At 32.5% G+C, this 15535-nt stretch overlaps 2 protein-coding genes across 2 annotated transcripts; one reads left to right on the forward strand and one right to left on the reverse strand.

The window, feature by feature from the left end:
- The first annotated feature begins 3479 nt into the window (after positions 1-3479).
- LOC133310477 (protein NRT1/ PTR FAMILY 1.2-like) lies at positions 3480-5817 on the forward strand. The gene is made up of 4 exons (XM_061511406.1): positions 3480-3582; positions 3695-3912; positions 4132-4676; positions 4977-5817. The coding sequence occupies exons 1-4, from the start codon at positions 3480-3482 to the stop codon at positions 5815-5817; spliced, it is 1707 nt and encodes a 568-aa protein (XP_061367390.1).
- Positions 5818-9551: 3734 nt separating this feature from the next.
- On the reverse strand, positions 9552-13272 carry LOC133310488 (uncharacterized). Its single transcript, XM_061511420.1, has 5 exons — positions 12986-13272; positions 12794-12861; positions 12519-12674; positions 10593-10844; positions 9552-10131 (listed from the first exon to the last, which is right to left on the reverse strand). The coding sequence occupies exons 1-5, from the start codon at positions 13212-13214 to the stop codon at positions 9787-9789; spliced, it is 1050 nt and encodes a 349-aa protein (XP_061367404.1). The 5' UTR covers positions 13215-13272; the 3' UTR covers positions 9552-9786.
- Between the last annotated feature and the right edge of the window lie 2263 nt (positions 13273-15535).

A 15535-nucleotide genomic window follows, 5' to 3' on the forward strand; every position in this document is an offset into this window, starting at 1 on the left:
ATAATGTTCTGTGGCTACTTCCTCCAAGTCTGGAATGGAACATGAACATCACTTGAAGCGAACGAAACATTTGAAAGAATGAAGAGTCTTTGGCAAATCATAAACATGACTTTGTACTTGACAACAGATTACGCCTTGCAAGTTGCCGGAGCCACCTATGTGCATATGCTCCTCCTCTTCCGGTGCTTCTCATGCTCATTCCTGTGCTGTGTCAGTGTGGGCGGGTTTGGTGGGTTCATACCCCATGAGTATAAGTATAATCGCTTTTGCATCCCTTTCCACCCTGTGTTAATGGTAAGTAATAATTCTCTTCGAATTTTTTTTCACTTTCTATACTCGAAATTACAGATATATAGTCCGTGTCTAATGGAAATGAATGTAGGATATTCAGTTTTTTATTTTATTTTCAAGTGATATATTCTTGTAAAAGTATTTGTCATTTTAAATGACATAAAAGTTATGTCTATTAAGACAAAATAATATTTTTTTATTTAAAATTTAAATTAAAAAAAAATCACTAACTTTCTCGCCCATGATTTTCATTCTTTGTGTCTATCTCTCTCCTAAAATGATATAATTTATGTCATTTAAAATGACAAACATCAAATCCTATAATTGAAAAAATATTTATTGTTCTATCCTAGTCACAATGACTGGTATGTTAATATTGTCAATGATTGGTACGTTAATATTGTATTTGTGTTCCCTCTCTCGGGCATTTATAGGGGAGATATCTTAGAAATCAGCATATCACTGTACACTATAGTACTGGTATATATACCCAAAGAGTGATGTATATGTACAGTGACAGCTAAGAAGAGAGGGTTTAGACTATGTGTACTTATTGGTTTAACTCTTTATTTATAGATAAATTACCTAACAATAGTAGAATTATGATCTTTGAGGGGGTCCAGTTCATGATCTATTATTGTCGTAATAGGATTAATATAATTAAGAAATCTTTCCTTAATTTTGTCTTAACCATAAGTCATTCTTAGGCCTTTTGGAATGTAGGCATTTATTAGGTCGATAACAATTATATTAAAAACTTGATGTAAATTTTTTATTGAATGCATGATTATTTTTTGTTTTTATTAAATACTATGCTAACAATCATGCATTGTATTAAGGTAAAAAAATTGAAAATTTTAAAATTTGAATTATGTAATAGGAAATAATCAATTATGTTCTTAAAATAGTATTAATGATTTAAGTTTTCAATTATTTTTAAAAATGGAAATTTTGATTATTTATTTTTAAATATTATTAAATTCTTTCCACAACTAATATATTAATAAATTTAAATCTTAGATTTTAAATTATTTATTATAAGATGATAATAAAATTTTAAAATTTTTATGATAATTTATTATTCAGGGCACAAGAAAATTATGAAGCTTCTAAATTTTGATAAACATTAGTGTCATGAGCAGGCGTGGAAAGATATCACGCGTGACATATTGGAGAAATGGAGACCTATGGCTTCATATGCATTAGGTTTGATCTGGCTTAGGCTTATTATTAACTAAGTTGAATTATAATTTTTTTAAATCCTAGTTAGTTAAAAGCGTCAAGTTCAAAAGTCTTTTAGGATTGGCCTATTTAAATAAATATAAATAATATTATAATCGAATTAGATTTTTACAGCAATATCTGGAAATTATATATTTGTTAGTTTATTTAAAGACTTAGGTTAGTTGGTCAATTAAAAGGCTTAGGCTAATAAGCCTATATAGAAATAGACCTATTGATAAATGCCTTATTATAAAATAGACCTTTAAATATGCTTTCTGATTAAGTCAGATTTTTAATAAACCTATATAAGATAAATAGGTCAAATTTAGATGTTATATTTATGGAATAGGTAAAGTCTGCCAAGGCTAGTTAACTTAAATCTGCATTAGTCAAAAAATCGGGAATATGAACTATTGTCAGTCCGATACCTAAAAATATTTCAATTAACAATCTTCTGCACAAAATATTTCAGTTAACCCTTTGTACCTTAGTCAATTCATATTGTATTGGTCTGATCAGTTATCCTATCCAATAATATTTCACACCAAGCATGTTTAAGACGGTCAATTTTTGAATTATTGAGTACATATAGCCTTAATAAAACATTTTTTCAAAAGATATATATATATATATATATATATATATATATATATATATATTGTTATCGAAATCAACCAAATTTAGTCGTCTTAAAGGGTCTTGTCCATTAAGCAAGACATATGGTATCAATCTAACGCTTATATATAGCGATTTTGGCGGTTTCACTAGCATTGTGGCTGTTACCAACTAATGCAAGTTAATGTGATACAAAATTAGTGTATGATGCAGTTCAAGACTCTGCATGCTGAGTATATTTTTGGTACTACAAGAGGACCTACTTATTTACTAAAAATAGAAAAAAATGAGAATTAGGTGAGAATAATCATAAAATAATACGTAAATGATAAAAGTCATTTATACTATTTTTTGCCAAATTTAGTAAAAAATGTACTCAACTTTCGTACTACGAAAATATAGAAGAAATTTTCCTGCATGCTGCTGCTTATTCTCCATTGTCGAACTTAATTAGAAACTCTCATCCTATTATCCACAATTTCCTCCTCCAAAATCCTCTCTTCTCCCTGATTTTCTCCCTTTTCCTCTCTGATATCTTCATCTATCCTCTCTCTCTCTCTCTCTTTTGATTTCTAAAATTAAACGGTACAAAAGTCCGAGAAGAGCAGAAAAACTTGTTAGATTAAATAGATAAAAGTTATTCATCTTAAAGCTTGGTAACAAAGTGAACAATATCTGACGTGCTAAACAATCATTTTGCTTAAAAAACATTTATGAATGATTGCTTCTTTGTTTTTTAGAAATAATTAATCTATACTTTGATTAAAAGTTAATTAAAACTAACTGTTAACTCTTTTTTGGGCATGAAGAAAAGAATACAAGCCACTTGGCAGATCCGCAGAGCAGAGCAGGAGAGTATTCCGCAAGCAAGATTACAAACAGTGAAAAGGGTGTCTCTTGCATCATAAGGGTGTCTCTTGAATCATTGGATCTGCCATGCGGGAAATTACTATATAAATATTGGAAAATAGTAGCTCATTTTTTGTGTTCGTGGAATACGCTCAAAAATAAAAATAAAAATATGGAATATAGAATATGAGTCAAAATAAATATAAAAACAGGTATAGGATCCGTTTACAAATTTTTTTTGCAAATTACACTAAGTACGACCGGTCGTACGCTGCATGATTAAAATATGACCGGTCGTATTTAAGTGTAGTTTGTAAACAAAAAATTTATAAATATAACCTGTCCGTAAAGATAAAAGTAATATAATAGTATTACTTTTTACAATATTTGGTAAAAAAAAATATGGTGTATTATGATTCTTCAAGAAACACATATGATACGGTACTCGCTCCTGTGCACTCTTCATAACCACACTACCTCATCTTGTTGTGTCTCTGCAAATGGACCGTCTCTCAGAAAAGGAGAATGTGATGGAAGAACCACTTCTGAACAAGGACAACTCAAATGCCAAGGGTGGCTTCAGAACTTTACCTTTCATCATAGGTAATTAGGCATCATTTTTTTTTCTGGTGTAGTCCAATGAGGAGTGATAATAAATCTGTGTTTCCCATTTGTTAAACCTTATTAATTTTGTATATAAATGTTCTTGTGGCAGCAAATGAGGCATTTGAGAAACTGGCTAGCCTTGGGTTAATGCCTAACATGATATTGTACTTGACCAGAGAGTATGGCATGCAAACTGCAGGAGCCACTAATTTACTCTTACTCTGGTCTGCTGCCACCAATTTCACACCCCTCATTGGTGCTTTCCTTGCAGACTCCTATTTTGGTAGATATTCTATGATTGCTTTCGGATCTATTGCTAGCCTATTGGTAATTTTCTTTCTTTTCTCTTTGTGATTGTTTGTCATTGTCTTGGTTAGTCACTGCTCTATTTTCATTGTTCAGCTCAGGAGCTCTTGTTTTGTTTTGTTAATTCTCTCTGCCAACTTCATTAATTTGGCTTGTTAATGACATGAAGTGATAAGTAATTAGAAGGGAATCAGTAAACTAAAATTGACTTTTGTCATTTGCTTTGTTGGCGTTGTCCAGGGAATGATTCTTCTGTGGTTAACCACTATGATTCCAACATCAAGACCAATTTGTAACCAACTTACCAACAACGGTTGCAGCTCCCCTACAACAATGCAAATTTGGATCTTGCATTCTTCTTTTGCCCTCATGTCCATTGGAGCTGGAGGCATAAGATCATCATCCTTGGCCTTTGGTGTTGACCAGTTAAGTAAGAGGGACAAAGATGCAGGAATCAAAGAAAGCTACTTCAGCTGGTACTATGCTGCTGTTACAGTGTCATCACTGCTAGGTTTAAGTGTTGTTGTTTACATTCAAGATAACATGGGTTGGACAGTGGGGTTTGGAGTTCCCGTTATCCTAATGTTTATAGCTACTCTATCGTTTTTCTTAGCTTCTCCATTTTATGTCATGCTGGAGGCTAAAAGGAACCTGCTAAGTGGGTTAGCTCAGGTCATTGTAGCCTCTTATAGAAATAGACTTCTGCAGTTATCACATGAGGACGGGACTGGAATCTACCACCATGAGAAGGATTCCATTCTCCTAATGCCAACTGAAAAATTAAGGTACGATCCCTTTTGGACAAGCAGCACAGTTGTTGTTTTACTTGTATGCTTGAAGATCCGCCACTTGGTGTTAGAGTTGCTATAAGTTGGAATACTATTTTTCACTCTCTATCAGAGTTTACAACATTGGTGATCATGTGCCATGTATACACTTAATAGTCATGAATATGTTAGTATCAAACTGAAATCTACGCATATATATGCTATTGTTCGATTTCTGATTCACTTGAACTTAGTACTCCTGTAAAACATTTTTAGTAAATTTAAAGCAGAGGCTTAAGCAGTAATTTTATTGACTAGGTTTCTCAACAAAGCATGCATAATCATAAATCCCTTGCAAGATCTAACACCGGATGGAAGAGCTTCGAATCCATGGAATCTTTGCACAATAGACCAAGTGGAAGAACTCAAGGCACTTCTCAAGATAGTCCCAATTTGGACAACAGGAATCATGATGACTGTGAACGTCAGTCAGAGTTCATTTCTAGTACTAGAAGCGTCCTCCATGGACCGCCACATTACTTCAAACTTCCAAATTCCTTCAGCATCCTTTGGTACATTTATGATTTTATCTATAATACTTTGGATTGTACTATATAACAAGGTTTTAGTCCCTATGGCATCAAGGATAATAGGGCGCCCAGCATGCTTAGGAGAAAAACAAAAAATGGGAGTTGGTCTTTTTTCTTGTTGCATAGCAATTGCATCACTGACAGTAGTAGAGAGTATTAGACGCAGAATTGCTATTGAGGAAGGCTATTCAGAAAAACCACAAGCTGTGGTGAACATGTCTGCACTGTGGCTCTTGCCACGGCAAATCCTTGATGGATTGGCTGAGGCCTCAGGTGTAATTGGACAAAATGAGTTTTTTCTCACTGAGCTACCTCAATCTATGTCTAGCATAGCATCCACTCTTTGTGGCCTTGGATCTTCGGTTGCAAATTTGGTATCAAGTTTTATTCTGAGCGTTGTTGACAATGTTACTGGAGACGCAGGAAATGAAAGTTGGCTTTCAAGCAACATCAACAAGGGTCACTATGACTACTACTATGGTTTGATTTGTGCTTTGAGCATTGTAAATTTTGTATATTTTCTTTACTGTAGCAAATCTTATGGTCCTTGTAAGGGTAGAGGAAAATAAAATTTTAGGTGGATACAGATGATCATAGTATGTTGAAGTTATTCATGAATTCTCCTAAATTACTAGTTAATACATGTCTTGAGTCTGCCAAGAAAGCAAGTAGTACCTGGATAAGATTGGTAGACAGATTGGTGAGACCCACAGACATACAATCACTTTACTCTTGCTCCTTGTAACTTTGCCTGATGAATTAGTATCTGTTGTTTGGTCTGATCAGATATTTCGAAACTTAGCCACATTGTTTCTCCCATAAAAATATATATGAGATTAACTGAGTAATTGACACAACACAACCTAGCTAATTCAGGGCTTCAAAAAATTTTGGTGTCCATTGTAGTATAAAACAAAACTAGAACCCTACTAAAACATCACATCAGATTTCTCAACCAGTGGGTAGCTTCACTAAACTTTTTTCTGCTGAAGCATTGCATCTCAAATTGATCATTTATTCAATTAGCCGTATGTTTTATTTTGGATTTCAACAGTGACAATATAAATTTACTAACTTCGGAAAAGGTTACTTGGTTTGTCATCACATATATTTTCTGAACATCCCCGATGTGAATGTCATTTTCAGAATAAATAAACATATCCAGGTAGTGTATTGAGAGGGAACAGATGGTTCGGCTTCTAATCCCAAACAAAACAGATTTTTTGTTTTTATTTTCAGTTGATATATTTTTAATAATAGTTATAAAAATGCCAAAAAAAATTATTTTGTTTTGTTTTTATTGTTTTCACAATTTCTTTTGTAAATTCTTACAAATAAAAGATAAAAAAAAATAATGTAATATTTTTAAATATTAATAAAAGCATATCAACTAAATATAAAAACAAAAAATAAACTAAATACACCCTAATATTTTAATTATAGTGACCTAATTCATCGTTTGCTGAAAAAAAAAATATTTATATGATGCTTCTAACATAATATCTAATGCTTTTAAACATTTCTTGGCTCGAACGGGAGTAAACTCGGTGTTTATTCAAACTTCTAACGTAATATCTGATGCTTTTAAATATTTCTTGTCTCGAACGGGCTTTAATTTTGTGGTCAGTTTGCCGTTAACCCAGAGCTGAGCTTGTTCCTGTGAATCGCTCGTTCAAATTCTCTAATTTTTTTTGGATATATACATTCCTTTCATAATGTTGACCTAAACATAACAAAGACTTAAAAAAATTTCTAGAGATCAAAACTTAAAGATGGGGATAGGTTTTATTTTTTATTTCTTTCAAAACTCCATGGACATGCAGAAGAGAAATGTTATTCCCACTCAGACCAAGACATCACTTTACTTGTTCAAATAACAATTAAGGTGAAGCAGAGTCAGGAACAACAAATCCCTTTATGAAAAAAAAAAGATTTATTTTGCAAGTAGTAAAACTTTTCCCCAAAGATCTGTTCCAAGAAAGAGATAATCTCGAACTTAAAGTTATCAATTATATTCTTTATGGAAATGGAAAATCAATTCAGAGAATTTCTGGAACAAGAATTCAATTAGTTAGGACTTGTTTAGTCGTAAATTGGGATCACGAAAAAAATATTTCTTCTATCGACGAGGAACAATAGGGCCACTATGCTCATTACTAAACTTGTTGAAGAGATAAAATAGACCCAAGATTTCTCTTTTTGATCAGAGGTTGAATCGATCATCAGAACAAGAATTAGGCTTGAGTTAACTCAACCCTAATTATCTCTTTGAGGCGAGTTGGCTCCCACATATATCTCCATAAGTTTCGAATCTTTGAATCGGCTATGGAACTAATTCAGAATGCGGAGCTGGTCATGATGGAGATATTTAAACCGCTCCCAAATGTGGCATATGAGGATCAAACCAAGACACTTTTCTTTTCACTTAATTACTCAGTTTTCCTTATTACCAGCTACCATCATTTGGTGGGATCAGTGGCGGACCCAGAATTTTTTTTTTATGTCTGCACACTTAGAGCGGGGCTTCAGAGGCTCTGATATTTTTTTAAAGATCATGATCATCATCCAATTTTTGCTTCCACTTCAAAAGTAAAGCTTTGGTGAATCCACCAAAGTTTTAAGAAAATAATTGATAATGATAATTAAAAAAAATAAACATCACAAAAAGACATTTTTACAATATAGTATAATTGTAGGGGTTAATCGATCAAAAATCAACCTTTATTTGTAGATATCTATTTGATCCAAATTTGGCCATTTTTGTTTCACAAAAGAAGTAAAAAATCTCGTATGATTCTCCTCCACTTGATGAAGATTAAATTTCAAGACTGTTAATATCTATTAATATTTGGAGTTAATAAGGTTTATGTAAAAAAGAAGAGACAAAGCAATCGACTAAGATTTAAGTTTTAAGCTTTTAATTGTAGGGGTTGGTTGGGTTAGGCATATCTTTTCCTTTTTCCTTTCAATATTCCTATTTCTTTTTTTCTTTTCTTTTTTGGTATGTTTGTTATTTTTTTACTTGACCTGAATCATCTATTTATGTGAATGATTTTCTCTCTCCCATCTTTGTGTCTGCAAGTGCAGACACTTGCAGCCACCTACGTCCGCCGTTGGGTTGGATAAGTTATTCTACCTACCACCATACCTTATCTATCATTCTTCAATATCGTTAAATTAGAATCTCAACTAACATTTATCATTTCTCTTTCTTCTTAAAATTCTAATCTAATGATATTGGAAAACGATCGGCAAGTAGACATAAAAAAAAAAAAAACTTATCGCTTTAAAGATAATATAAGTAATTTTAATCATCGTAAATGACACCCATTGGGTCAAGTCTCTAACTTTAGTAAAGCAGTCCAACTAGCAGCTTTGTTGCTTTCCTTAATTTGGATTTTGGATTAAATTTCCATTGGAACTGGTTGGATATATAGCTACTCGTACCATGCCTTCATTGGAGCCTCAACCATTCTCCGCGTAATTGTGTACATTCAACATAACCTAGGATGGAAAGTGGGTTTAAACTTTAAAGTATACTTGTTGCGCTTACGTTCTTATCGGTTCAAATTTTCTTGGTAGGTTCACCATACTAAGCCAAAGAGAAGACAAAGAAAAGCATATTCACCCCTTTTATTTTTAATTATGTTTTTATTCACTCGTATATTATAAAATAAAGCCATCACTCATAAAGGTGAAATAATCTTCTATCGTACCACTTTCTTCTTTACCTGGATTCATAATTGTTTAGCACCTTTTTTTATATATTTTTAAAACTCTCAAACAATTAATTACTCCTGAATTTCTCTTTCTTTTTTTTTCCTAAATTTTAATTGTCTATACTCTCAAAATAATAACTTTTAAATTTTTGTATATTAAATTTTTTCTCTCCTTAAACCTCAATTTATAATTTCAAATTATTTCCTTTCAATTTTTTTACATTAAAATCGACTGATCATTTTTATTTTCAAAATATTAATTACTCAACTCTTATATATTAAATTAGAATATACTATTTTTCTCTCTTTTAAAAAATATATATATTAGGCGGTTTCGTAGCACTGCTCTTTCATTACTATTACAAAAAAGCGGTTCAAATTTCGGCAAAGGAAATATTATTTTATCCATTATACATAGCGAAAAGTATTTCTCCAAGTCACTGCAGATAACGTTATTTCTAGTGAGCTCAAAACGACGTCGTTTTGAGTTATAAGATTAAAAAAATATAATGACAAAGACTAATATAACCCTGCAATATATTATAATTACAAAAATACCTTGATTTCCGTCCCAAAACGACGTTTTGAACTTACTGGAAATAATTTTATTCCCGGTGACTGGAGAAATCCTTTACCCTTATATATATATTGGAAATATTATTTTCTCCATTTTTTTTTATTTTTTTTTGTAAACTTTATTTTCTCCATTTAGATCAATGCATGTATGCTTATTATTCCGAACAACCAACAATAAAGTCGTGTACATATGCATCATGCACGGATTACTTAAAGACTAATAATATTACGCTGACCACCATTTCATGTGGTGTGACAAAGCTTCACAAACTCAATAACCACCTTCACTGAGTTAGTGGCGGCGAGTGGTGCGAATGTATCAGCCTCGTTAGAATCAGCGGAGCCACCACCGGCCAAGTCGGAGAGAGCCCTAATAGCAATGAAGGGCACCCTTTGTTGTAAGCAAATAAGGGCCACCGATGCACTTTCCATATCTACTGGGCTCACATGGAACTTATTGTAGATGAATGTTCTGTACGCTGCATTGTCTAGGTAGATGCTTGCACTTGTTCCTCTCTCCACAAGCGACACCTTAGGAGTCGTCGACAAGCATGTCGTTGAGTTCAAGCACTTTTCTAGCTTCAAGCCCTGACAAGATATTTCGAAACTTAACCACATTGTTTATACCATATAAATATAAGATTAACTTAATAATTGACACGACACGACCTAGCTAATTCATGACTTTATATTTTTTATTTTTGTGCCCATTATTAGTATCAAACAAAACAAGAAGCCTATTAAAACATCTCACCCACCGAATTTCTCTGCTAGTAGGTAGCTACACAAAACTTTTTTCAGCCGATGCATTGCATCTCAAATTGATTATTTAATTAGCCATATATTTTATTTTGGATTTCAAATAGTGACAAAATAATTATACTAAACTACGAAAAATGTTACTTTGTCATTACCAATATTTATTTATTTTTTTGGTGAATCCAATATTTGCTGAACATCCGAGATGTGAACAATAACAATAATAATAATAATAAAACATTTAAAATATTGTTCTGGCTTCTAATCCCAAGCCAATTGGTATCACTTACCTCCAGTTTTTTAGCAATATGGTAGTACTTGGTATCAACAGGAACCCAAAGGGCATGTTGCCTTTCTTCTGGAATGCCATCAATGGGAAAAATCTCCTCTGGTTGGTACCATATGTTGTTGAGTAGGTTGTCAAATGTGCTGCCCGCACTTAAGTTTGAGGTGAACTCTGCAAATTTTAAGTACCCTACTTCCCTCGTGTAGTCTCCATTAGCTTCTAAGGCTAATTTATCATCAGGCCCTTGTCCGTATCTCTGCATAATATATAACACCCCAAATCATTTATTAATCTTTCAATGTTCTGTATAGTTAATTAATTAAACAATCAAATTCAAAAGAATGAATGTGTTAATTAGATCATTTTAATTAATTAACTTCAAAAAAAATATTAACAAGAAGTTGAGTGTCCATGAAGTATAATGCAAGCACCGAGGCACACGCATTATACTCCATGGACACTCAACTTCTTGATTAATATTTTCCTTTGAAGTTAATATATATATATATATATATATATATATATATATATATATATATATCCTTCAAGTTGCTTTTGGAACCACATGTCCCACTTCAAAAAAAAAATTATATATCCATGCATATGTTCCATATTTCATATTATTTTTCACAAAGTATCACTTTTGCTGACTTGTCATTTAAAAACTAAAAACCAAAACTCCTTATAGTCATCACAAAATTGGACTATACATGCCATGAACCTTTTTTTTTTAAAATGACATAAAATAAATTACAAAGCTCGAAAGTAGTCCTTTATGGGTGCAGCTTCATGCTGGGTTTTGCTCTTTCACTAAAGTTCAATAGAGCCTAATATATAAAAAGAGCTCAAGAAACCTAGAGCTCATTCAGCTTAGGATTAGGATTTCCTAGAACTCAAATATATTCTACAATTATAGTCATTAGTCTCTTAGGTCTTCACTTTGGTGGTTGCAGAGACTAAGGTAAGGTCATCTCCATGATAGTGAGAGAGTGCCCACACACCAGTCTTATCTCCCTTGAGAGATAGTCTAGAATATCTACCACTAGGCAGACTCAGGGAGATTGATCGTGTTGTGACTAGATAACTTTACACACAAGGAGGTTGCTCAAATATTTGCGCTCCAAGAGATATGTCCTGTGTTTGTGAGACGATGATGATTCGATAAATATATTAATGCATTAGGTCTTAAATCATTTCCGCATAAATCCAATAGTTCATACACTTCTTTATATGGATCTGTAATTATTTTATAACAGAGTAACTTATTTTATAAATTGCAAGTTTTTTATTCTTATTAAGTTCTTCAAAAAAAAGTTAATTTATTTCATATGTATATAAAAAACTTAAAGAGTAACCACATTTTTTTTTATGATAACAGATGAAAGGAAACCCACACTTTCATATTATAATGTAATTGCATTTTTGTTTTATTGTAATCAAATAAACGTTAAGGCTATGTTTGGATTAATGGATAGGAATAAAAAAATGATATCACTCGTTACGGTTTAAATTATTTTAAATAAAAAATAAAATAAAATAATTTAATATTTGTCAATATTTATTTATTTCCTCTTTTAAAATAAACCATTACTCTCACAAAACATACCCTTGTGTGTGGGGAGGGTTGACTCTTAAGTTTTAAGCTTAATTTCTTTTATTTATGGTATCAAATAATTTTCATTAATCCCAAAATATATCTACCCCATTAATATCAAATTTTAGCCAAGTCTATTTTTTTAAAAGCCATATCTTATCAAGAACCTGTGAACACGGTTGAAACATATAATTCTTTTGTACACGTAATCTGTCAATGTTGTACAAAAACTTAAAATGTTAGATGATCAAAACTTTTTAGTCAAAATTTTGGTGGAAATAAGGCAAAAGATGATGCAAGAGAAAGAAAAAGATATTAGAAAAAATCTTGTAATACCTGCCAGTTCCAAAGTGCTAAATGAGCCCAATAGTGTGGAATGGCTACGTCTCCAATATGCAAGGACGGGTTTGCATTTCCAGCAATGCCATAATGCACAACTCCATCTACTGAGAAAAAGCTTAACAGAAGCTGAGTAGTTATAGCTGCATTTATCTACATAGTATAAAAAAATAAAATAAAAAAATCCCAATTAATATCACCCATCTAATAGTGATCAATAATAACTAAAAAATTTATCAGCGGAATAAAAAAAGGAAAAAAAGAAAGCATACCACGCTCAATCCTGTCATGACCAGTAGAACAGGCTTGTCTCCAATGGAACCAAAGCGAAATCTCCTTCCTTCATTATTAGCCATATAAAAAAAAGAAGAAGGTAAATATAGGAAGAATATAATTAAAAGATAACTGTTTCTTGGAAAATTTCCTAAACATGATTATGTTGGATAGATATTAATATTTAGTACCTGCGAAGTCAATGATGGTGTCACTAGCAGTATAGCCTGGATTCTGAAGCAGAGGGTCTAGTTCAAACGAATTTGGTATAACCAAACCTAGATAAGGTCCCTTTTGGTTTGCTTTAGCAATTTTGTTTTGCAATTCTGATGTCAAAGCACCACTTACGAATGCATGTTGTGCATTGACCATCAAAAATGCCGCAAGAAGCATGAGTAAGACTCTCCTAGCTCCTGCCATCTTTATGACAACCTAGACACACTCAATAGAGAGAGCAAAAACAGTAGGACTTGAGAAATGAATGACTGTTGTTGGTTTTTATAGAAAAAGCCAGGCAGCTAGCTAGGGCGTACAAGCATAATTGAGGAGTGAAATTATTACTTTAAGGATATTTACAAACTTTTATTTACAAACTCTTACAAACTACACTAAGTATGACCGGTCATATTTCAATCAAGAATGTCATACTTAATGTAATTTGTAAAAAAAAATTTGTAAACGGGTATTTCCCTACTTTAAAGACCTAAACTTTAGATCATAAATCAATTAAGAAATTACGCTTTTATTTATTGTCAACTAATGACCTCGGTTTCATTGGAAAATATTTTAATAAATAACATATTTAAAAGGAAAAATATCTAAATTGATGTATGTATAAAAATGATTGGTAACTAAAATGAACAAATTAAATATGACATTTATATATAATTTTAAAAAATTAATTAATAAATATTATTATTATGCTTTTCTACTAAAAGAAGAATCCTTAATTAGCAAATTTTAAAATTATTTTAAATTAATTATCACAATAAAATTATTTTTCATCAGAATTTGATAAACACCCCAAAGATATTGAGACGAAAAGATAACGGACAAGAGGAAAAGGTTGGATGGAAGATGCAACTTGTGGTTGCAAAACCACCCTAATTTATATGAAGCCGACGGATTGTCCTGTTTCGATGACTTTAAGAAAAATGGAAAATAAACAAATAAGTGAAATAACTGATTTTTTTCCCTTTTCTCGTCAAAGAAATAAATGATATTATTTTTTTCTATCTTTATTTGATATGTGACTCAGCAGATATTATAATTTAACTAATTGTTGGAATAGAAGATTCTATATGTTGTTATGATTTGCTGTGATATGTTGTAACCTGTAGTTTGTTAGGATATGTATAACTGAGTCCTATTGTAATTAGGTGTAGTTATTTATCTTTAGGAAGTTGTTTTACTATTTGGTAACAGACTGTTTGGTAACAGCCGTAACAGTCTATTCTATTTAAGATACATTGATGTACAGTTTTAAATCAATGGAAATACTATCAATTGATACCATTTATCATGGTATCAGAGCGATCCCTTGTTAAAAAAAAAAAAAAAACTTCCGCAACGTGTAGACTCTGAAAACAGTGAGCAGGAGATAGCTTCTGTTGAAGATGGCCAATGAAAACAGCAGCAGGTTGAAGCCATCAGACCCTGGATCACCATTCTATCTGACTGGATCAGATAGCCCAGGGATTCTTTTAACAACCGTTATGCTGAGAGGAGAAGCCAACTACGAGAATTGGAGCAGTAACCCACAAGGAGGATTCCATGCAAAGCCATTTGGTGCACACGCAGCTCAAACGGAGGAACCACTAGAGCAAGCAAATGCATTCGCCGTTCTGACACCTGACGTGGTGACACAATTGTTATCATTGGTTGACAACCCGCAACGCTCAAAGGACAAATTAAATCGTAAAGATTCCCATTGTCACTGGTTTATAGATAGTGGTGCATCACGCCACATGACAGGGGTATTGGAATTGCTGGAGAATGTTACAGATGTTGAACCTTTGGCAATCGGTTTACCCAATGGAGCTATTACTTATGCTGTGCAACAAGGATCTGTTTCGTTTACTCCTTCTCATTATCCAATGTCTTATTTGTGCCAAATTTAAAGTGTAACTTGATATCTGTATCTCAGTTGGTACGACAACATAATGTTGATGTGGTATTCACTAATAATAGTTGTGTTTTGCAGGACCGCAAGCTGAGGACGGAGATTGGATTGGGTGATCACAGGGATGGTGTGTATGTGTTTCGACCAAGCCAAGCAGCAGCTTTAACAGTTCGCTCCAGTGATACGCAAGAACTTTGGCACAAGCGGTTGGGCCATGCATCATCCGAAGCACTTTCTCTGATTCCTTTTTCTAGTAGCATTCGATTTGGCAATGTAAACAATAAGGCATGCGATATTTGTTATCGTGCCAAACAAAATCGATCCTCGTTTCCCATTAGTGATCGAAAGAGTAATAAAATTTTTGATCTTCTTCATTGTGATACATGGGGTCCTTACCGCACTTCCTCTTTCTCTGGTGCTTATTATTTTTTAACGATAGTCGATGACTTCAGTCGTGCTGTTTGGGTTTGTTTGATAGGTGACAAAAGTGAAACTTTTGGTGTGTTACGAAAATTTCTTTTAATGGTGCAAAATCAGTTTAATACAACAATTAAGAATATTAGATCAGATAATGGAACTGAATTTACTTCCAACAAGATGATTGAATTATTCACTACCA

This window comes from Gastrolobium bilobum, unplaced genomic scaffold (assembly GCF_033153095.1).
Source record: "Gastrolobium bilobum isolate Gb01-03AN ecotype WA unplaced genomic scaffold, APGP_CSIRO_Gbil_v1 utg441, whole genome shotgun sequence".
In the NCBI taxonomy this organism is placed as follows: domain Eukaryota; kingdom Viridiplantae; phylum Streptophyta; class Magnoliopsida; order Fabales; family Fabaceae; genus Gastrolobium; species Gastrolobium bilobum.

What these genes read in the sequence shown, in the direction of transcription:
- LOC133310477 (XM_061511406.1), top strand. Translation starts at nt 3,480, where the DNA reads ATGGACCGTCTCTCAGAAAAGGAGAATGTGATGGAAGAACCACTTCTG. An exon ending in GATCTATTGCTAGCCTATTG is followed by an intron (nt 3,913 to 4,131) that starts GTAATTTTCTTT and finishes GGCGTTGTCCAG; the next exon opens with GGAATGATTCTTCTGTGGTT. An exon ending in ATGCCAACTGAAAAATTAAG is followed by an intron (nt 4,677 to 4,976) that starts GTACGATCCCTT and finishes TTTATTGACTAG; the next exon opens with GTTTCTCAACAAAGCATGCA.
- LOC133310488 (XM_061511420.1), bottom strand. Translation starts at nt 13,214, where the DNA reads ATGGCAGGAGCTAGGAGAGTCTTACTCATGCTTCTTGCGGCATTTTTG. An exon ending in TCATGACAGGATTGAGCGTG is followed by an intron (nt 12,675 to 12,793) that starts GTATGCTTTCTT and finishes TATACTATGTAG; the next exon opens with ATAAATGCAGCTATAACTAC. An exon ending in TAGCACTTTGGAACTGGCAG is followed by an intron (nt 10,845 to 12,518) that starts GTATTACAAGAT and finishes TATATTATGCAG; the next exon opens with AGATACGGACAAGGGCCTGA.